The sequence below is a fragment of the Zalophus californianus genome, chromosome 11 (genome assembly GCF_009762305.2).
Source record: "Zalophus californianus isolate mZalCal1 chromosome 11, mZalCal1.pri.v2, whole genome shotgun sequence".
In the NCBI taxonomy this organism is placed as follows: Eukaryota; Metazoa; Chordata; class Mammalia; order Carnivora; family Otariidae; genus Zalophus; species Zalophus californianus.
Window position 1 is genome coordinate 39,616,005 of NC_045605.1, and position 24,320 is coordinate 39,640,324.

A 24,320-nucleotide genomic window follows, 5' to 3' on the forward strand; every position below is an offset into this window, starting at 1 on the left:
ATTACTTGGGGATGATATATTTTTCAAAATTTTCATCTAAAAAGAGACTCATCTTCCAATTAATATCTTTAATTGATTTACTGTGGAGCACTTAAGGTTAACTCCAAAAAAAAAAAAAATCTTTTGAAGAACAGGAGAAGGAGAAAGGAGAGGAAATCGGGCTGAATAGGGAAGCAAACCTCAGGTCACCGTGTCTCTTTCAAAGGGAGTGCTTCTGGTTGATAACTACATGAAATAAAACGTTAGGCTGATTCAAGCAGCTTGAATCACCATCCTAATAAGCAAAAATCATTTGCTATCAACTGGTACATTCTGAAAAGAAACTTTGCCATGGAAAGTTTCAAAGAAAGAACATAAAAGACGTCAGACCTGTGTGGAAGGGTAGAATGCCATTTCCTTGCTGTTTTGGGTGTTACTTCATATTTTAAATCACATTTAAAATCATTTTTTCGAATGCTTTCCTATGCATCCACTTTCTTAAATATGAGAACACTATTTTTTTTTGGGGTGCGGGCAGGTGTAGGATATAGGAAAAGGTCCTCTTTCAATGTCAATTATTTCAGAAGGTGGAAATTTGTAGGTCAAGGCAAAATAGAACTTATGCAAATTATAAAACTTTGGTTTGCTCCCATTTAAAGATGAATGAAAATGAAATGTAGAGAACGTGCAAGCAAAGATTTCCAGTTTCAGTTCCTGTTTAAATGGGGCAATCCTATGTGCTCTCTCTCACTGCCTGAGACTCACCTTTTCCTCAGGGCCCTCTGCTGAAATACCTAATCATTTCATGGACCGAGTGGCATAAAATTTACATATTTTACAAATGGCATAGAGGTTGTGTTTTCTTATTAGTCATTTTTCATATGAAAAAACATTTTTTGGCTACTTTTATGGTTGTGATTTTTTCGAGCTCTCTTCTTGCCTGTGTGTGTGTGTGTGTGTGTGTGTGTGTGTGTGTGTGTGTGTGTGTGTGTGTGTATCTCCCTCATCCACTGTTGCTGTTTCCAATACTCTGGACTAGAAACCTCTAAAGAGGTGGGGAGATAGACAAATGGAAAGCAGGTCAAGAGGAGCTTGAGAGACAGAGTCTGTGAGGTGTCTCTCAGTCTGTCAGTATGGTGAGCAGCCTCTGATAGTTGCTTCCAGGGCATGTGCTCCTAGTTAAACCACGATTTCACGTGAAACAAGGTTCCCAAAATCTTCCCTCAGTTTTAAAATGAATTTCTGACAAGGGACACAGAACCTAGACCAGCAGTTCACCATCAACCCTCACGCAATTTAATAACCTACCACTTAGGCATCCCATTTCATAAACGACTCCATATCTCTCCCCCAGGGCTCATTTCTCAGGCTCCCTTTTAGCCTGAAATGTGAGTTCATTTCATAGGAAACCATGTCCAATTCATCTGGGGTGAGACTATCAAATGGAAGGAGTCCATTTTGGCTAGCAGCATTCCGTTTAAACAAGATGTGCTTCCTCAGAGCCAGTAACACAACATGCAAAGCCAGAGTGTGCTAGGGCAGCAGCGTTAGGCTAAACAAAAGGTGGGGACAGGGGTGGACACTGCCGACCTGGTCGGAGTTTCAACAAAGTGGGAAATTAGAAAAGTCACAGCCTGAGCATTGCTGCGGGGGTGTGCGGCAGAGATGGTTAAAAGCAAGGTTGTGAACAGCCCACATAACAGATAGTTCATGTCAGGGACATTGCTCTGTGACCATTTTTGGTCAAGATGGGTGTAATAGAGTAAACAAAGGGCAGAAGAGGAGGGTTGGGTTTCTATCAGATTCTCAAGTTAAACGTAACAAGTCCGAATGTCCTAAAAAGCTTCAAAGATGGGACAAGAGTGAAAATACTTGAAGCCAGCAGCTACTGCTTGAATATGCTGGGCAGCAGGGCACTGGATCGTGATCTGGTCAAGTCTTTCTTTAAAGAAGGGTACAGAGTGTCACCATGTCTCCATAATGAGATCCAGTGGCGAGTACCCCACTGCTTCCCCTTTAGAGAAGCTTCCAGGCCCCTCCCCTAGCATATGATTCTGTTCTACTCTGTGTGTAATTGTAAAAACACCAACCAAAATCTAGTAGTCACCAAGGGGGAAGTGTTATGCGAGAAGCTTCCAAAACACTGAGCTGCTGAATCTCAATGAATTAAGGGAGTCGTTCACAAGCTGTTCATTCAAGTTCAGCATGTACATCGAACTTAAGGAAAAATGCTAAACACCGATTATGGTTTGATCATGAATAATTTTCTGTCTTGGAATGAAGCAAGCACAATATGGGGCTGAAAAGGATATTTACATGGAAGGCAGGAGATGCTGGGTAGAGGTCAGGAAACAGTGGGAAGGAAAATCCCTTCTAGAATCTGGTTAAAAATTCATTTTCTTAAAACAATGATGTACAAGGTACTTTTTAGGCTTTTTATTATTTCCCTGAAACCTCTTCAGATGTGCTCCTATGGTCTGTATTGTCGCTGTGGAGAAAAGGGAGGGCTTTTGGGGATCAAATTAGGGACAGAGTGCAGAGTAGGAGAAATGAAGTATTTGAAGTCAGTTGAATGTCCTTGAGCAAATGCCACTCTAATGGTTAAGCAAGTGTGTTAGAAATGGTACACAGACATGGCTTCTCTCAGGAAGGGTGGGTAAGAGTTTTGTGATAAGGAAACATGATCACTTGATTAGAAAAGACTCAATCTATAGTCAGAGACCAGGCCTGCTGCTAGTGCTACCAAAGAGTTTCACTTACCCACTTGATCCAACCCTAAGGAATGGCTCCACTTGGGGACAAGGTTCTAGAAGGACAGGTGTAAGCTTATGTGACAGAAGCAGCCCAGACCCCAAAGTCTGTAGGAACCTATGAGCACCTAAGAGCCAAGGTGATCTTTATATACCTGCAACATGGACAGATCTTTTGGCTAGAGCTGGACCTATGTGCTAGCTGGTACCATCAGAGAATTGTTTTCAAGGAAAATAAGCAAAGATATTGTAAGTACTTACCATCTACAAGAAAAACCATTTTTCTAACCGAAGTATCAGGTAAAAAGCTAGAAAAGTGGGTGGCAGCGTCCGCCATCAAACCCTGGGTGAAGAGGAATTGTTTAAAGTGTGTAATAAATGGTGGTCTTTACAATACAAATATTTGCCATTGGGATAAAGATATGGGGAATGAGCTGCGAACCAGATTGCGTGCACATTAAAAAGAATGTAAATCAAGGAGCTGCTGGGTTGAATCATAGTCTCTTGAGAAGTGTGAAGATATGTGATAAAGCCACAAAGGATTATGGGTTATTTTTGTTCCCTTCGTTTTCTTTCCCTTTCAACACAGAGAAGGAACATGCTGTGCATTGGGCTGTTTAAACACAGAACAGCTGAACTTTATTATGTTTCCTTTTAATTACAGCTTTCTTAACTGGGTTACTAGTCGGGCTTCTGTTTCTAGAAGCTTGAAGAGGGTCTCGCTACATAATATTGTAAACAGTGGTCTCTTTGGAGGAACAGGAAAGTGACTGGCAGATCCGTGGTACAGGGGTCCAGACTTGGGAATAAGATCTTGCTTGCCACAGTTTTCATGAATTTATATTACGGTGGGGGGAAAAGGAATGCAGTTAAACAAGAATCGGGTAGATCTGGAAATATGGAAATGAGGAGACTATACTCCCGGGGGGAAAAAGCATGCAGAAACACTATTTCCGCTTACTTAATGAGAATTCATTTGTAATGGCATCTGTAAACTTTGAGTGCTAGGCCAGGATGCTATATGCTCTGTAACCTGGAATGTCTGTATAGGTGTCTAAATGCCCTAGGTCTATAATGCAACAAAATCTTGACTTCCTTGGAAGCGTCACAGAGTATTTACCTAAGCAAGGCCACAACTTAAACCTGAGATCTCATTTCAGATACGTGCCGACGGTATACACCAGCATTCGACTATAATATACTGCCAAGTTTCTTAAGCATTGGGAAGCACTGTTCCCTATCTTTTCCCTCTGAGTTAGCTTGGCCAAGGAAGATGCTCAGTTACCAAAGGGAAGAGAGGAGAGTCTGGATGGCCAAGGATAACTTGCTTGAAATCTTGAAAGCGAGAACGAAACATCTGAATATGATAAAGAAAACAATAGATTTTTAGAGAAGGGGAAAGACACTGTCAGCAGATTGAAAAAAAAATGACTGTTCAATTAGAAAACATTCTCAAAAGGGGGATTTGGTGGAAGGGGGACCATATTGATCCTGAGAGCAACCCCAGCAACTGGGGAAAAGATTTAACATCTGCGGTGAAACAGAGTCGGTGTTTCAAGATGTTGTTGGCTAGATGTGGGGATGGAAATAAAATCACGTTCTGTTTGGGCATCGGGCCCAGTAAGTTCAATTTGTAGGAGAAGCTCAGCAAGATGTTACCAGATCTACAGTGAAATCTCTCTGATGGAAGCATCTAGACTAGGGGGACAACGCTGTAGGTCTTCATTAAGAGAACTACTCCATGCGCTGACACCAAGAGGATTAGGAAGAGTGCAGCACTTAGAAATATGAAGGTGGAGAAACATGGTAACTGGTGCTATGTTTTTGATAATGATTCCTGGATATGTATTTGGAGCAGCCCGAAGGGATTCCATCCAGAGAGGGTTGTCATCTGTAAACTGACCCCTCTTCTTGGACTGGTTCTCATTTTGTCAAAGGTGCCATCGTTGCTATGGCTGGGAATACAGTGGAAGGTCGTGCTGACTCTGGGCTGGTCTCAAGAGGCATTACTGGGCTTAATGCATTGGCTGCCTCCATTGGTTGCCACTGTTTATTCCACTCACCCTGAAGCAATCAACAGAAGCATGGGCAGGAGGAAGGAATGAGGGCACAAAGGCCTTGACCTTAAGGGTTAAGAATGGAGATTGGATCAACACAAATGAAAATACACAATAGCACTAATAATGCTAACAGGAAAACATGAAGGTAAGATTACATGCAGCATTACCAGGCATGCTTATCTACACACAGTCACACACACACACACACACACACACACACACACACACACACACACACGCACACACACGCACACACACGCATGCAGGAATGCTGAGGAATTGCAAACTGGCTTGGATATCTGGGGTCAAATGGCTGGTTGGACTGAATGTCAAAAGGATTTTTGAAGTGGGGTACAAATGAGGGCTTCCTGCGGCAGGTGGGGATGGTAGTGGGCCGTGCCACGGGGCAGGAGGCTGCATGCATGGATCACACAAGGGCAAGAAGCAGTGCTGTTGGGTGTAGAGGAGCTTGCAAACTAAAGTGTCAGGGGAGGAGGGAGATAAACGGGTGGCTGATGAGAGACAGCAAATCCTCACATAGCTCAGGACAGCACGCCAGGAGCCCTGCTGCCTGCTGGGTTTTGACTGCACTCTTCTCTGGGCTATTTATTGTTTAAAAGATTTATTTATTTATTTCAGAGAGAGAGAAACAGTGAAAGAGAATGGGGGGAGGGGCAGAGAGAGAAGAGAATCTTAAGTAGACTCTTCGCTGTGCACGGAGCCTGATGTGGGGCTCGATCCCACCAGCCTGAGATAACAACCTGAGCTAAAACCAAGAGTCAGACACTTGACTGACTGAGCCACCCAGGCACCCCTGGGCCATTTAGTAGAAATCACTATTGCACATACCCCTGGAGGCCTGGCACCAGGGACATATGTAGAAAGTGAGATGCGTTTTCTATGACTCCAATCGGGAGTGACAGTGAAGGAACCACCAAAGGCCATAGTACAGACAACGAGGTGATGCACGCGTGACACTTTTGTTTTGCTAAGAAAGAAGCTGCATCAGATAAAAACTTAATGGGCTGAAAACTACTGAGAAGATACAGACTCAAAGACATCTTTCACGGATCAGAAGAGGTTCCATTTCAAATGCCTTAAGTGGAGATGAAGAAGGAGTTGAAAGCTCGGAATGAGGATGGCCACGTACAGGGATGGTATGATTAATGCCAACTAAGTAAAACAAAGATGTTCTACTGGCATTCCAGCAAAAGAAATATGCAGAAAACACACCCATTTTGGGGGAGTTCAGAAGACCTTCTACAGAGGTTTGACTGGAGGCCAGGGGGCATTCTTTTTCTGTGCCTCACTAAAACAGATGTGGACTGTTCTAAATGCTTTCTCCAGATCCAGCCATTCCTGGGAAGAGGGGTGGGTTCTTGCCCATCTGATCCAGGCAGGGACATATGGAAGGAAATGATTCCTGCAGACCAGGTCTCTGGATTCCTGGCCTCCCACAAAGAGTGGTGGGAAGTCAGCTCCAGCTCAACCCAGTGTCAGGTCTGGGGGCTGGCACACTCTCCCAGCTCTCCCCTCTGAGCTACAGCCTGTTTTGTTTCCTGGTCCTCGGCACTTATTTGCCCTGCCCCACCTCTCCCTGCCTGTGTGTGTGTGTGGGGGGGGGGGCAGGGGTGCTGTTTTGCCCTCTCCTTTTGCAGCCTGCCGTGCTTGCTTGCTTGCTTTCAAGGAATGTAAAGGTTGGCTCCCAAGGTCTGTCCTGCACGCTTCCATCTGCTTTCTCTATTCCGTTCTTGTAGAAAGCGCTCACTGGCTATATATCTAGGTTCCATTTCCTGCCTTTCCTTTTGTGGAAGGCAGCCAGGGACCCTCTTGGTGGAGCTTTCTGGTCTATGAATGGCAATACTGCTGCAAAATAGAGGTGTTGGGATAAATTTCTCAATTGGAAAAGGCCCCGTCACATAACCCAACCTACAGAATGATAAGAACAAAACAACCAAAAGCCCATATACCTCAAAAGCAGAGAAAAAAAAAATTTAAGTAAATCAAAACAACCCCTCCCCCAAATCCAAACCCCATCAAACCTCAAACAAAGGAGTCAGTGGATTCGAGTAATGCAATAGTTGTTAGAGGCATTGTATGAAATCTGTGGGCTGCACTTGAGCCTGTCACAGGCAGTTATGAAAGATGTAATTTAATTTGCTTAAAAAAAAAACCGTAAAAGGCAGATTGGATAGCTGTATTTTAGCAAATGTGTTTGCACTAAGGGTACCTTCTGTTGAACAGTTCTGCCCACAAGCTGTCTGTAGAATATAGAACATCTCTCGAGCATGCTTGCCACCTTGAAGCAGGGCAGTCGGGAGCAGAAAAAAAAAAGAACAGAATGCAGAAAAAAGGTGAAGAAAAAGAGAGAAATGAAGGACAGCAAGTCTAGTACCATCAATACATTTAGAAATGAGATTAGCCAAGTGTGACAATAGAATTTAAATGACACACAGAAAGACATTAAGATTGCAGTAAATAACATACTATGGAAAATCCAGCCAGAGAGCACTTTCTGTTCAGCTTAGCTACAGAGTTGGAACGAAAGCACAGGTCGATTATTCATTTTACTGGCTCTTTTGCATTCCAGCACTATACATCTTTTCATCTTAGCACTAGTCGTTAGTGGGTTGTTTTTTTATTTTTATTTTTTTGGTATTTTTTGTATTTTCTTTTTTTGTATTATTTATTTATTTATTTATTTGCTAGTTATTCCAGTCAATGATTACATTGCCCAGTACTGCTCTGGAGGACTCAAACTTACCAACTATGTCAAACCACAGAGGGGTGTTGGCTGGTTGCACAGACACCACCCCCACAATCTCGGTGACTCTATCACTTTCCATGACTGTGAAGTTATAAAACGGCTCATCAAAAGTCAGCGGTATAGGTGAAGGGGGTGGTTTCTTAATCCATTCAATGTGGAGGCGGGCCGTGGAGGATTTCTGTGGGCGCCCATTGTCCACTGCCTTTATCTACTCACACATGGAGAGAACATAGAAAGAAGTCTTAGAGCTCAGATCCCTGTGGAAATTTGGGTCTGTCACTCATCTGTTGTTGGCCCAAGAATCCATCCTCATCACAGTGCCAGCCAAGGGAAGGGAGAGTGGAGATCTGGGTAGAATGTACTCAGGAATCAGGGGACACAACTGAGTCATATGGGGGGTCCCATACAGCATTCACTGGAAGGTGATCTGAACCACCACCAACTTTACAGATGTGGAAAACTTGAAAAACAAAAGATGCACTTACCATTTTTAGTGTTTTATAGGCATGACTGATAGCTACATAAATAGGAATAGCTAATTTGATTCTTTGTACCTCTGGTGGTAATGCTTGAAGGGAATAAAGTGCACTGTGAATCCTTAAGTGTGAATGATGAGAGCGTGTGTGTGGTCATGTTGTGCAGCTCCTTCCTTCTGCTTTATTCTGGGGGAAGCACTGTGTTCACTCAGAATCCCAGGAAGGTGATGGGACAGGTATGGGAAAGGCAGCAGCCTTGCTTGAACTGTCTCAGAAGCCCCTCAGTCATGCCAACTCTGAAGGAGCAAAGAACTCTCTTGGTGAAAGCATGGGCTCCTGGAGACAGAGGGTTGGGGAGGAGGGTACTAATGACTCTCCTCTATGGTCTTTTTTTTTAAGACTTTTTTTTTTAATTTATTAGAGAGAGAGCAGGGAGAGAGGGAGAAGCAGACTCCCCACTGAGAGGAAGCCCGATGCAGGACTCGATCCTAGGCCCTGGGAGCAGGACCTGAGCCAAAAGCAGACACTTAACAGCCTGAGCCACCCAGGCGCCCGACTCTCCTCTATGGTCTTATATAAGAACTGAAGAAAGCATGTTTCCTCACTCAGCTGTGCAGGGTGAACTGCTATGTCGTCCTGGACTTCAATGATGGTTCAAGTTCAACAAGCAAAAACCACGGAGAGAAAAATTTTAAAAATCAATGAAAAAAAAAGGATTTTTAAAATACCACATCTTAAAAATAACATGTATAGGTGCAAGGCTAATTGTTATAGCCTTTAAAAAGAGTGACTACTCACAGCACCCAAATGCTATGTGATCGTGAATGACCCCTTTGCTCCAGAAAATTCCTGTGAGATGGAAGACCCTTGGAGATACATGTCTTAGGTCAGGTTTCCTAGGAGCAGAGTCTGAGACAGGGATTTGAGTATCATTTTGGGGGTGAGGGAACTATTCTCAGGAGAAAGGGACTGGATGAAGCAGGATGAACAGGAGAAAGATAGTAAGCAAGGGTGTGGTCTCAGCTGAAGTTTAATCTCAGCCTGATGCCATGGGGGGGTTCTGAATCCTCAATTGCACTGCTGGGTTGGATCCACCTAGAGGCAAGGGGTTGGCCTTTTGTGTCAGTTAGTCATCGGCTATGCGCTGCTGGCCTGGGGTGGGAGTGGTCAAGAAGTTCAGCCAAGGATGGTTCTCTCCAGAAGGGGGCAGATGTGAGCTCTTAGCAGCCAACACTCACAGCTGTTGGGGCATAGCTGCATCAGCCTGGTAAAGGGGATCTGGGTGGAGCACAAACAATACCCACTATAGTCTGTCCATCCAGTCCTCAAAGACTCCCATTGTCACACAACTATAGTAGCATATATTACCTCAGAGCTGCTAATGGCAGAAACAGGGCCAGTTTTTTATTATCTTCTTTTCTCTGCCCACTGTTCTGGATATGTTACTGAGTAGGGAAAGAAGCCCAAGTCCAGACCATAAGAATGAAAAGACAAATCAAGGGACTCAGACCATCCTTTAAAATAATACAGGATACTCTGCATACTCTATATACAGCAGAGAAGGCTACAAACTAAGAGCAGGACAGCAGATGGAGCTGACTCTTGACAGCTGTTGGGACCCTGGCAAGTGCCCATCACTTGTAAGGATGACCAATCCCCTTTCTGACATAGGTGCTACCTTTCTAAAGTGGTTGGGGTTGGTGGGAGCATACGGCACCTTAGATATGGGAATTTTAAGTCTCTATTTGAGATAGTGTGCATTTTTTTTCTTTTAATTCTCTAACAATGAAAAATGTAGTCATTTTTTACTTAAGTTTTTTTCACTTTTGCAGTTTATGCAGAATAAGCATAGTTGAGATTTCTGTCTCACAATTTTCACAGCTAAATTCATGTCTTATCACACTGTCAACAATTACAAGAGTTGTTTTCTTTGGGAAGTCTTGGGGAAATAGTGAATGATAATGTTGGGTGGTGGTCACTCTGGTATTCTCCTACCCACAGTTTTCATCTATGCTGAGTACCTTGAAATAATTTAAGGCTGCAGGAAGTGTGGTTGGGTATGTGATGGAGCAGGCTGTGTACTGGGAACAGAGGAGGTTTGCTGATAGGACACAACCAAAGGAAATGGTCTCATTATTTAAAAATATCACTGAAGCAGAAAGTAGCCTTCCACAGCTGTGTGGCTATACTTATTACTCTAAAGATAAATTATGCAAATGAATATACATGAGTAAGAAAGTAACTCCCACCACCACCCCCATGAATGTTAATGAGGTTCAGAAAAATCTTACCGTTAGGATGTCATAACTTCCTGCTGTAAACTGCTTTCTGGAAGAAACCATGCCAGTTTTAGGGTCAATAAAAAACTTTCCATCATCATTCCCATCCACGATACTGTAGGAGATTTCTGCATTGGGGCCTTCATCTCTGTCAAATGCAAAAGCCCTATAAATGGGTTCTCCCCTCTTTTTTCGGTCACGTTCTGGCAGCTTGATCTGGTAGACCTTCTCTGGGAACTGGGGTTTATTGTCATTTTCGTCCAAAACCTGAACCACCACCCAAATGGTGGACTGTTTTGGAGAGGAACCGCCATCTGTCACAGTCACCTGAGTTTTGAAAGAGAAAGCATTTTGCAATCAGAATGGAGAAGAACTTTTCTTGCCACTCCTCCCTTTGCCTGCCCCACAAAAGGCCTATTCTGTGCCTTAGGGCATCTCAACTTTTCTTATTCCTGTAGTTCATGGTCAATGCATAACTCTTCATAGTTCATCTGTAAAGGCAGGGAATGCCCTATATCCAGTAATGGAAATCACTGCTGAAAGGTTAGGAGGGAAACAGAGCTCTCCTTGTGCTGTGGAGTGGAGAGGGAGGGAAAAAGAGGACTGACGTTACAAAATGTACTAGCTCATGTAAACTTAGTGGACATAAAGTATGCCCCTCAGCAGACACAAAAAACAATATAATCATTATTATATGTTAAACAGTGGGCATTTCTTCTAATTCTTGGACAATGATATCACCATTTAAATTCTTTCAGTATTCATTTTCTTTTCCTTTCCATTCTCCTGTAAAATTTGTGAGTACATTGTTAATGTACAAAAGGAAAACTGTGATATATGCTTCAGAATTTTGATGGCTCATTGTAAGTACATTTGACAGTTTTAATACATTTTCAACAGTAACAAAATAATCCCCCCCACCCCCGCCCCGGGAAACTCAAGAGGGGATGGACACTTCTTCCTGAATCTCTGAAGTGCTATTCTTATGAGTGTCTGGGAAAACTGAGAGAGAGGAGAGAAATGAAGAGGAGACTCAGTGTGGGTAATCTTCTTGGTCATAGTGATAATAATTACTATCATAGAAATACTTGTACATGAGGATGGTTTCACTGTTTATAAAGCACTCCTCCATGCATCGTATCATTCACTTTCCAAAATACCCTCTTCACTCAGTGGAGGCTTATTTGTTCCCATTTTACAGATGAGTAAACAGAGGCACAGAGGTCTCCTTGTTACCAAGTGCTAAAGCCAGGTATTATTAAGTTTTTGGCAATTCTTAATGTTCTGTGTGACCACAAACCTGGAAGAACATGTATTTTATCTTTAAATCATTACCCGGAATAAGACAGCTTATTCCTACAAAATATATATTTGGAGGCTAGAAGGAACATAAAGACGTACTTGGCACCAACAGGAGAAAAACAACAGTGAATTCCAATACCTGGTCATCCAGTTTTTCACCTAATAAAGCAATCTGACAGGAATAATGGAAACAAAGGCCAAAAATGTGGGAAAACAAATTAAAGGCTTTTTGCAAAATGGAACTGCAATGCAGTTTAGTTTCTCTTACAAGCCGCCTAGGAGAATGGCTTTAATAGACTTAAGATAAATTTTCATAGGAGTCCTTGCTTTCTTTGAGAAATCAATCAAGTTTCCTTCTAAAGTTATTTTCCCAACTGGTTTGTTATGTTTCACAAAAGAAACACATAGGGACCAATATGTGCCAGGGCTGGATTTTGACTCCTGAGATTTTCCCAGACAGGCTGAGCTCTGAAGAGGCACATTATGCTGTTGCTGCTGAAGTAAAATGTTATACTCCCAGGTGAGTTGTGTTGACCAGAACACATTGATTTCTTGGCTGCTCTACTTCCTTGCCTCTCTTTTCTCCTTGAACAGCCTCTTTCCGAATCCGGACAACTCTTGCTGTCTTCACCACGCACAATATCACCTCCTCATCGCTTCTCAATAAATGCCTCATGGTGGGCTCAGAGATGGGGTCCTGGGGCTGCTCAGGGCCACGTGGCTGCCAAGGAAAGGACCCTGGGCTGCAGTTCACCACTCACTCAAGGATCTTGCTGCTGTAAAGTGCTTTCTTTTGGGGCTGCCTGGGTGGCTCAGTCAGTTAGGCATCTGCCTTTGGCTCGGGTCATGATCTCGGGGTCCTGGGATCGAGCCCTGGATCAAGTCTGCTTCTCCCTCTGCTCCTCACCCCTCTCGTGCTGTCTCTCACTCTCTCTCTCAAATAAAAAATGAAATATTAAAAAAAAATGCTTTCTTTTGGAGTAGAGCTGGATTTACACACCCAGGTCCTTCAGGTGTCTGCTTAGCAGGGAAAGGTGGCAGTCGCACAGCTGCTCCCAGGTGTGTTATGGGGAGCTGGGTCCCTCATGGCCCCACCTCACCTCAAGCACCCAGCTTGGTTTTGCTCTCTCAGGCTACATAGGCGTCCTCAGGTCCTCGAGAGCGAGCGACAACTCTTCCCTCCAGGGCTTTTGCACACCCTACCCTCTCTCCCTGGAGGGCGCTCTCCATCCCTTCTCCTGGGTCTTGCCTCCTCATCCTTGAGGTCCAGCTGAAATGTCTTTTCTTCAGGGGTGCCTTCTCTGAGCCCACAGACCAAGCGCCAGCCCCCACACCTCATGCCCCTCCTGTAGTACACGCTTTACATTACCTGATACTTTTCTTTTGTAGCGTTTACTCTTGTGGAAAGTAACTAAATACATGACTCTTCATCTGAGCTGATAAAGCTGTGCAAGGGCAAAAACAGACTTTGCCTGATCTGTTCGCTGCTCTCACTCCTGTGTCAAGCTACACAGGTAGAACACGCACCACAAATGCTTATTTACTGAATTAGCCTCTGATACAGGTCTTACTTGGGCAACCTCTTGAGCCAAAGCAGTCTTACCTTATAAAACCTGCACAGACCATTAGAGGCCCTTTTTACAACAGAGCCCCCGGCTGCCTTTCCTGCCTTTTGGCCTGTGACTCCTCCATCTTATCCATGATTTCCAACACCACCTACAGCTGATCATTCCCCAACGTGTACTCTTGTGCCCGAAGCTCACTCTCCATACCAAACCAGTATGTCCAACTATGTACCAGGAATTTATTCTCTGGACCTCTCATGTCACAGACTGGAAAGCATTACCCTCAAACCTCCCCCTTCTCCTGTTTTGATTCTCTATGAAGGACACCCCCACCTACTGCCACACTGGTCTGTCCCAGAACCCTGGGCATCTACCTAGAGCCCCTGTTCTCACTATCTGCATCCAACCAAACTCGGAGGCCAATGGTGCACCTTCTCTAGTCACACTGCCCCAGGACAGGCCTCCTCTGAATCTTGTTTGGATTGCAACAGTAGCCTCCTGGGCTCCCTGCCTCCAGCCTTCATCTTTGTTGTAAAGTTATTTCTTCCTTAAAAATCGGATCATGTCATTGACCTTATATAACACCCTTCCGGCGCTCCTTGAGGACAAGGATCTGGCCAGACTTATTTATCACTGCACCTTATCCACACCTTTCCAGCCTCCATACCCAGTTACACTGTGAGCCTGGGAAGTTCTGAGTATGTTATGTTCTTACACCCTAATTCCACTGTACAGCTGTTTGTCTCCATGGAATGCCTTCTCTTGGGAATACACCTGACTCATTCTAGAAGCTTCAATTCAAACACTCCTTCTCCAAAGTCAATCCTGCCTCCTGCAGACAGATGGAGGCGCCCTCACCACGTTCCCCCTCCACTGTGTGCATAACTCCAGGACACTAATTACCATCTGCATTTTTCAGTGTCTGTATGCTTGTTGGTCTCCACTCAAACTTCCCAGAACAACCCTAGATCAGGGATTGTCTCTTACTCATTGTTAAGTTTGGTAACTGGTACAGGCCTAAATGTCAAATAAATGTTGTTAAATGAAATTAAGAATTAATTTACGCAAAACTCTTCCCTATATAAGTGGAGGGAACATTCAAACACTGAAGAATCTGTTTCTTCATCTATAAGAAATTAAGAGACTGATAACATACAATCCCTAAGTGCTTCTTGCATTATGAATCCATGAATAGGGGTTACACAGAGCTAGTACAACTTTAACCCTGAACTATGGGGTTCACGCCCACCTGACATCATGGAGAAGATTACCAATCCCATGATTACTCATAATGATTTCTAGCCACTTCCCAAACTGTGCTGGCCATTGTGGACACTTACCTACAATCTACTGAAGTGATCTATTCATGTGTTTGGCTCTTTCAACAGGCTGTGAGCTACTCAGAGGCAGGGACCTTGACTTTTTCATCTCTGCTGGAACTCCGCTGGAACTGTACTCTCAATAAATGCTTCCTGAACTGAACTACGTCATTTCTGACCTCAGAGTCTTCATTTCCATTTTTATTTCTCTAGACCCACTCATGTGTCCAGCTATGTTTGTACCTGGAATATCAATCATTAAGAATGAAGTCTAAAAATCTGATGAAATCATTAATGGAGACTAGAACCACAACCACTGAAAATACAGTAGAGCCCATTTCATTTTTCCATGGTGTCCTTGGGGTCTGTGACTATCAGGCAGAACCAGAGGAAATCAACATGACCCAGTGGATTAGAACGATAAAACAACAAAGAGGAACATGTTTATACGCCTGTCCCTGGAAGATGCAAAAGCTTTATAAGACCAAAAATGGATGGGCATGGATAATTCTGGAGTTATGGCAGCTGGTGGAGGCTGCACTTCTTACTCACTGAAATTTTCTGATGTATTTATATTTGTGGTCTCTTTCCCTGTAGTAGAATAGAAGCATGGAAGCTGCCTGAGAGCGGAGACCTTGTGTCTTGTCCACGGCCTTGTCCCCAGGGATTATTGAGAGTATTTGAAAATATATTAAATATTTCTAGAATGGAGAGTTCAATTCTGGCATTCTCCTTAACCATTAATTCATTGTAGATGGCTATTTCCAGACCATTACACTTAGCGTTGTAAACCTCTCTTCAGGGATTACATATACATATTTATCCTTGACATTTTACCATTTTCAGACATATATTTAACTCATAATCTTATTTACTGCCTGTCTTCCTCTTTAGAATATGAGCTCCATAGAGCATCGGCTTTTGTCTATTTTGTTCACCGATGTATTCCTAGAACCTATGACAGCAGATGCAGTAAGCATTCAACAAATATCTGTTAAATAAATGAAATATTCAAGTGCCTGTATTTACAAAACTCTTTTCGAAGCAAATTAGGTGATACACCAACCAACAAACCACCCCCAAAAAAACCTGAATTCATACTACATTCACCCTTCCCCCATGCCCCAAATCTTCTGTAATATTCCTGACTTGCAATCCATTTGGCCTCAGTTTAGATACTTTCAATAAGACACACTCACTGCCTTAGGAAGCAGCCCAGTGGTTGACGGGTTCAATGTTCTCAAAGCTCTTTTTAATACTGCACCTGCATCTACCTGCCTGTCATTAGCTCAGACTGCCTGTCGCTTCCCAGAGACTGGTTTTACTTTTTGTAACTATACAGAAAAAGTCAAATTTCTCTCACACCTTGTCTCAGTTATCTACTGCTGTGTAACCCAAAACTAAGTGGCTTAAATAACCCGTAATACTTTTATTATCTCTCCCGGCTTCAGAAGCTGAATGGGGAAAGTTCTTCCTTGGGGTCTCTCACGCAATTGCAGTCCCAGGGAGCTGGGTCTGCAGTCACTGGACATGTCTGTTGGTTGATAGTAGCCACTGGCTGGGACCATAGTTGGGGCTGAGCCTATGCTTCCTTGCAGCATGGTGGCTGGGTTCCTTTCATTATTTCCTTTAATTCCTTTAATTGTTCGAACAGTCTCGTGAGATAGGCACTATGATCGCACCTATTCGATAAAGAAATTGAATTTAAGAACTTGTCCTAGGTCACAGTGCTCCTAAGTGGAAGAGCTTGTTTTAACCCTGGCAGTTTGGTTCTAAACCAGGGATTGGCAAACTATAGCCCATGGGCCAAACCTGGCCGCTTGGGATGCAGCCACGCCCATGCATTAATATATTACCTAGAGCTGCTCTCCTGCTATAAAGACAAGAGTGGAGTGGTGGAGGCAGAGACCATATGAGTCACAAAGCCTAAAATACTTACTATTTGGCTCTCTACATAAAAAATCTGCTGACCTCACTTATTGCATGCCTGCTTTGCTTGGTCCTTTGCATGGTGATTTACATTGTCACTATTTTTCACAGGAACCTGGTAGACATTGCCACTTCGATTCTACAGCTAGAGAGATAGACAGTGGGGCTCAGTAGTTAAGGAAGGAATTTTTGCAAGGCCACTCAGCCAGTAAGTGACAAAACACAGGTTCGCACCCAAGTCAATTTGGCGTTACAGCTCATGCTCTTTTCCCCACCCTGCACAGCCTATGTAGAAGCATCTGTTAACCATCTGTTTCAAACTCCCTCCCCAAACGTGGCTCCGGATCAACATCGAGCTCAGAGCGGTGCTTCTAGAATCAAGCTTTTTCCTCCTTTGAAAATTGGGACCATCTTTGACAGGCTCTGGTCTTTTGGCACCTTTCCTGTTTTCCTCAATTGCTGAAAAACTGCCACCAGGACTTGGGCGGCAGCTGCGACTTCTTTCAGCTCTCTGACTTGAGACCCAACCTTCTTTAGCGCAGCTCTATCTCCTGCTATTTTCTTACACTTCTAGGTCGTCAGTTCCCGCTCAAAATCTGCTCTCCCCTCTTCTGTGATAAAGGAGCTGAGAGGTGGGGGGTGGGGTGGGGGGGCTTCAGCTTCCCTGTTATCTCTTATTTATTGGGCGCTCAGTGATTTTAACTCTGTGCAGGCACTCTTCCAAGTGCTTAACAGATAACTAACCCCTTTTTCCTCACATCAGTCCTAGGAGAAGGAAGGAGGGGGGATGATCCCCCTACTACAGGTTGGAAACAGGCAGGGATAGGTGAAGTAAAGTGGAGTCCACCTGGACCAGGGTCTGTGTCTCCAGTCACGACCCTCTGCTGCCGGTCCCCTAAATGCTTGCCCCAACTCGTGCCCCAACTCGTGGGTGTGGCCACATTCTCCTTCCTCTGAACACCATTCGAACGTACCATTCCAATGGCCTCAGCACTTCCGAGATGGAGTGCTTTTACTACCAGTCCATCGGCCACAGTCTAGGCTGATCACACCTCAAATACCACGTATCTCTGTATTCACACGTGGCTGCCACGTACTTTCTCCCCGTCCTGGCAATGCCCCTTCTTCTTCCCGAGTACTTGATGGCCTTATTCTGAGTCTCCTGATTTCTAGGAGCTATTTTTGCACATGAAACTCTTCTAAGGCAGAAGACAAAGCTCAAAGGAGATTTATGTTTCCTTCCTCCATCTCATTATCGAAAGTCTCAGGAACCAGCTAATAGATTTGTGTGAGGAAGAATTCTAAAGACAAAGCCTTTTAAACTAAGGCAGAGCTTCCAACCACAGGAGACAAGTAGGTTTCAGATACGCTGTGACATTGAACCTCCTAACTCTTGGGTAGATGAGTGTGACCTCATATAGCTGGACCCCCAGGGCTGGTCATCTCTGGCTGGGGTTAGCCTTTCTCTTTACCTGAAAGTACTGTACAAATATTATCATCTTCCGTGTGCACCATAATGGGACAAAGGTTATGAAGCCTGTAATAAATCACTAATAATGTTACCCTTGTCTTAGCTCTGATTACATTTTAAACAATATGCCTAGGGAGGTTACTGGATCCAAAGCATTCTGAACAATACCGAAATTAAAACCTCTCCAATATTGAAATCTCCATGCGTAGGACACTCTCCATGTGTAGGATTATAGATGCTATGGATGTTGACAATTCATTCCAGTGAGGATACCTATCTATTTTCACTCTTTTTCTCACAAGCCCAGCGTGGATAGCAGTGCTCTTACCCTTTGTCTCTATTCTTGGTCACTGCACAGGTAGGCAAACAGATGAAGGGGACCCGCTATTGGGTATTTACTTTTCTCTATGACATTCTCATATGCGCTGAAGAACCTCAGAATAAAGGAGAACTGCCCTTCTCTACCCTTAGACTCAGCAAAGCACAGTCACTAGACATTAAGAGAACTCACGAGTAAGTGGGAATTTAGACATCATTCTGGTTCATTCCCCCTGCTTTGCAGATGAGGAAACAGGTCTAGACAGATGAGCTTCTTAGACCAACATCATATTACTGGCAATAACCTTAATCTTTCCAAGACATTGGCTCCAGAATTCCAAGCTGCCTTTTGAGCTTCAAATGACGCCTCGTGTTCATAACTTCTCAGCTGTGTGATTTCAATATTGCGGAGGTTTTAATTTTGGTATTTTTCAGAATGCTGCACGCTTAAGAAAGAAGAAATGTGTTTAGAGTAGATGCTCTGTTTACTTTTTATCTTCAAAAATGTTTCACAAACATTAAAAACTTAATCCTCTCAAGATAGCTGAGAAGTTGAAAACAACTTTATCTCCTCCCACAAATAGAGAAACAGGGAGAAATGACCTTCTCCAAGTATACTCTGGGGCTGATATTAATGTGGGGGCTGGAATTCAGACCTGTCTGCTCGTGGGCTCAGATGATTGCACTGCTGGGAAGACAAGTGCTTCCTGCCATTTCTGGAAAGAAAACTATGTACAAACACTAAATTAAAGGGTAGGTCTCAAAGGAGGAACAGCTCTTGAAGATAAACCTTCTGAAAGGTAAAATCATTGAGCTAAAATTAACTTGTACTATCACCCATATTTTCCATGGAGGGAAAGAAATAAAATGCCAGCTTTAAACCACCTGCCTTTGGTTTTATTACATGTAATTTCTTGGATTTGACCTATCAGTTGGCATTAAGAAATCACCTGGAGATGGGTAGGTGTTCTAGTCACTCACCATCCTGCCTTACCCAGCCCGTGCTGCTGTCTCCTAGGTACAGTTGAGGGACATATTCTCTGGACTATAGAAGACTCGTGTCCCTGTTCTTTCTAGTTTTCGGGAAGTTAGATATTTCAAGAGGTGTATACTTAAGGGGTTGAATAACTTTGTGGAATGGTTTACTTTATATGGGAAAAGTCTTCATTTGAAATAAGAAAAAGGAGTGAATGAGGAATGAAAGGAAACAAGGGAAGAAGGAAGAGATGAGAGGAAGGAAACAGGAAAGGAGAGAAAAGGAACTACGGAGTGAGATAGGGAAGAAAAGAAACGAAGGCTATAGGAAAACAGGTACGTAGGTAACATCTTGGGAAGAGGTGAATCTAGGAGGCACGGGGCAGCTTTCTGAAGGGAATGGGGTGCATTCCCTTCCATATAACGAAGGCCATATACAAAGGCATGGAAACAAGAAAATATATTCACTAAGTGTTAGGATTAGCAATCTTTGGGGGGAACAGATGATATTAATCTGATGAGCGTTCACTCTAAACTATCTTCCAGAACGTTCGTTCGTCCTGAAAAGTTAAAAGCACAAACCAGAGGGGCGCCATGATCCATGGAACCTAGGTCTTGGGGCCAAGGAATCATGCCATTCATTTTTGTAATCTCTCTCTTTGCCCAAAGATGTCACACTACTGGGGAGCCCTAGGATAAATCTGCTCATGATCCACGCAGAGACCCCTTGTGAGCACTTTCGGTCTGTCTTCTGCAGAGCGTGGATTCCCACAAGTCTGTGAGCCACTCCAGGGGCTGGCCCACATTAGCACATAGTGGGCCCTTAATAAATATTTGTTGATTGGATGCATGTGGGAACCTTGCATCTCAGGACAACGAAGGTACCTTTTCTTTGCCATGTTTAGACCTAGCAATTTCTAAATGGCAGCTTTTTTAGAAAGATCCTTGACCAATTCACTTTGGCAGTGGCTGCTAAGATTATATAGCTTTGTCCAAATCTCTTCTTTGCACTTCAGGAAATAAAGTATTTCCCAGACTGACATCTCTTAAAGATTTTTTTCCCTGCAGAGAGGTACACATCAGCTACTAATCTCATCACATTTCCATTTCCTTCCAGGCTCATCTGCTCATCATTTTCTATTCATAAAACTTGCTTGATTCTAATCTTCCCGATCAGCAGGAACTAAACACCTCCTCAAAGTTTCTTTAGAATGATGGTGATTACCACACATGTGCCTACTCCCCCTTTCAAACAGATGGGTCCAATCTAGGTGCTCACATGTGGGCCATTATGAAAGTTCTGCTATGAACGAAGATGTGACATCATATCAGCCCCAGGACTAAATCCCCCTGTACTATTTCGTAATTCCCCTGACATCAAGGCTTTAGTCCATATACTAGTCCACATTCCCCTCTCTGTGAAACAGAATCCACCAGGTATGAATTACAATGTGAGGTCTATATTGGTAGGCTCCCCTACTTCCCAGCACTGGACCTCACACTTTATGTTACTTCTATCCAGACAGACTCTCATGCCTTTGGCTCCACTGATGATGCTTTTTGGATTTCAACACTAACACTTCCACCAGACACCAGATTTTTGTCATTCTATCCACAATCAAGTCTTACTGCAAGAATATAAATACACTGTTCTAGTTACTAGCTCAGGAAAAAGCTTTGCTCCTCTCGCTCGGTAATTCAACATGGGTTTGTATGGCAACTCAGCAGGTCCTTTAACACCTTATCTACCTAAAAATATGAATTTTAAATATACCCACTTAAAAAAATTAGGCCTATGGGTACAGATGAGAGCACATGTAGACTAAGGCAAAATTCATGGAAAAATTGGTGGCCCAGAGATAGGCTTTGCCTGGGCCCATGCAGTGTAGTATAAAAATTTCTGCCAAAATTTATAACTAGATAGGTTTCATATAAAAATTCAAATTCCCAGCTTCTCCTGAAAACTCAGAAGGACTGGCCTACCCGTCTCTTGTGTTCCTGATGCTTCAGCCATGTCAGCATCATTCGTCAACAATACTGTGCAGAAATTTTTCTTGGCATGGAGAAATACTTCTCACTGTCCATATTCTTATCAAAAATGGTTATAAAAGATAGATGGAGAAGTCTTCATATTCAAAGACAAATGGAAGAGAGCACATTTCTTTTTGTAAGTGATTACATTCCTGTAAGCGTCGTATGCAAACACTCGGCCTGCTATCCCTCGCTCATTTATGATGCCGGAGTGGGCTCTGCAGACATTGGAGCCTGTAACACTGGGTTCAAGGTCTTGGTAAAAATCTCTCTGTAATGATAGGATGTATATTTTAATGTGTGGTAGAGATAAAACTGTAGCTTTTGGCAGAGACCATTCAGAGCAAGTGGAGTTGTACATATATCATTTCTACTCCAGGTATGATGATTTCATGTACCATGATTTTATAAAAATCAGAAGTTTCAGAAAGAAAAAAAAACTGAAAGCATCTTTCGCCCTACAGTCATCTAAACAACAAATATGAGCCATCTCGAACACTTCTCTGGCCCTCCTCCCACATCTCATCAGTCATTAACAAGGGGAAATACCAGCTGTGAATCAGAAATAGGTGAAGATGGAGGCAGTTCTTCGCCGGGATGCAGAGCTTAGCATCAAAGAGCATGGGCTGGCTTTGGTGCTCTGTGACCTCCTCAGCCAGGTGTCCCTGAGTGGGCCACCACCTATGTCATTCTAACGGCAGCCCTGAGAATTCTACCTCTGAAGTGTCAGTTGTAGCTCTTGGTTCTTTTCTTCTCTCTTCTTGGGGTCAGGCTCTCATTATCTCCTGCCTAACCCGTTGTGTGGGTCTTCAACCTGGTTTCCCGGCCTCTGGTCTGGCCTTATCTCAGTCCATTTTTTAGAAAACCAGAGACCGGAGAATCTTCGAATATGAAATTCAGATGATGTCAGTCCCCTGCTGAGAGGACCTCACGGGTTGCCCACTGCTTAAAGCAAATCTTAGAAAATGTGTCATGGAGAACATCAGTCCTGAATGTGCTTGCCTTAAAAAGAGAGGGTCCAGGATCCCAGAAGTCTGAAGAACACTGTAGATAGATGTTTCCTGGAGTTTTACAATGCACATAAATCAGAGCTAAGCAAAAGCAAGGAATTTGATTTAATTTTGTTTAAATCAGTATTTGCCAAGCTTATGTTGACTACAAGACCCTTTTGTTGAGTGATGCTTATTAACATCCTTTAGATTTGCTATTTTAAGGAACATACTTTGGGAAATGCTGAATTACAAGATAAAGCCCACATTCTTCATTATTAACCTGTAAGATTCTTTAGTATTGATATAGCCTGTCCACTGGGTTACTCTCAGCCTCTAGTTTCTATCCAGACTATACCCAAAGTTTTAATCACAATCAGATCACTTAGTTCAACACACATATACCAGTGTTTTACAATGTGCCGTGTTTTAGACACTGGATATAAGGTGGTGAGCAACATGGGCTCCCTTCTCTCGGGAAGCTCATAGTCTACTTCTTCTTCCAACAAAAGACATGCACTTCAATGCCCTTTCACCTCTGATTGGGATTCCCACTGCATAGAATCCCCTTTATTCCCTTATTCTTATAATTCTTTTAAAATCCTCCAAGGCCAGATGCAAATGTCTGTTTCTTTATGACACCTTCTCAGAGACCACGTTCAGAATCCTTCCTTTTTATGATTCACTTGTCTTTATTCATATACTAACATCTCACTGATCACATATCTAATTATTATGTTTGTCCTCTTTAACACCCTTGCACTGAAAGAGCTTGTAAGCTCCCTGGCGGTGAAGACGATGTCACATCAATCACTATATTGGCAGCACTAGGCAAGATGTCCCAATACATAATAAATGCTAAACTAACATCAGTTCCCTTAGGTTTCACAAGAGGCATCAGGAATACAGCTCTGAATTGGTGAAGGAATTATTTATCCTGCCTTGTTTTCCTACTTCTAACAGTATGTTATTTTAATTTTAAGTCATAGTAAGGATCTTAGATTGCTAATAAATTAGAATAAATTAGGTAGATATCCTGTTGGTTGAAACAAACATTATTCATTATCCCATTAACAGAGCTATTAAAAATCCTGTGTACTCTTGTATTAATCACATAACAGATAAGGTTTGTTCTTTGCACATAATAAAATTAAAATCCCTGGGGAAACATGTCTCAGGATACAGCTACTAAAAGAGAAAGATGGGTCATCTTAGATACTTAAAGTATCTTAATCACTTTCACAAGACAAAAGGGAGTATATGTAGGTTTTAAATAAAGATCAATTCAGTAGACTTACATAGATTCGGAAAGACAAACTTGAGGATGACCATAATGGTCAATATGCAATATTTAGGAAGTATTTATGATGTATCCATATTCAGCAAACTTATCAGATGTGTATTTATATTCATCCAGTTCTTGCCTTCCAGGAGAATGTAAACATAGCTACCCAGTCCCAGGTCTAAACTACATTCTACTTCAGAATTTATGCTCATTTCTATCAAACTGCCTGAAAACTGTTTGTGAGTTCCCTGAGGGCAGGAATTTCTTTCCAATCTCAGGACCTAGAACGGGATGGATGAAAGCAATGTAGGGAAAAGTAAACTGCCAAAGATTTGAAAACTCAGATATCACAAACATTAGCAATGAAATAATTCCATGCTGTATGCAGAAAAGGAAACCTACCACAAATATAAAATATAGATCCTACCCATCAAATGAAAAGCCTGGAAATGTTAATAATGTAGTAAGGAATTTAAAAAGCAATGGCATGGGTGCTCTAGGACCCCTTTTGTTAAAAATTCTCGAATATTTGAATCACTGGAGCAAAATAAAAAGTGCGACAGTTTTCTTTTTAATCATTTACATGTTTCGTTTTTTTCTTAAAACTCTTTTCCCAGAAATAAAGGGAGGGAAAAAAAGCCAAATTATCTTTTGACCCTGAAATCAAATAGACTCAGAAATCCAATAACTACAAGAATAGTTAGAAAAAATAAAAGCCTAAAACTTGGACTCTACTCCCAGTCAACACTCATCTGTTTAAATTCCATTTAAAATGATTCTTCACTTTTTACTTTTTCAACATTGGAGGCAGAGGGCTCAGCAAGT

The 24,320-nt window shown here is 42.8% G+C and overlaps 1 protein-coding gene across 1 annotated transcript in view; it reads right to left on the minus strand.

Annotated features, from left to right (window-relative positions):
- FAT3 (FAT atypical cadherin 3) overlaps positions 1–24,320 on the minus strand; it is a 642,087-nt gene that overhangs the window by 115,369 nt on the left and 502,398 nt on the right. The window contains exons 7-9 of the mRNA XM_035722989.1: positions 10,324–10,638; positions 7,554–7,764; positions 7,020–7,088 (exon numbers count right to left, since the gene is read on the minus strand). Of these exons, the coding sequence (XP_035578882.1) occupies positions 7,020–7,088; positions 7,554–7,764; positions 10,324–10,638 (595 nt within the window). The remainder of the gene's footprint in view (positions 1–7,019; positions 7,089–7,553; positions 7,765–10,323; positions 10,639–24,320) is intronic.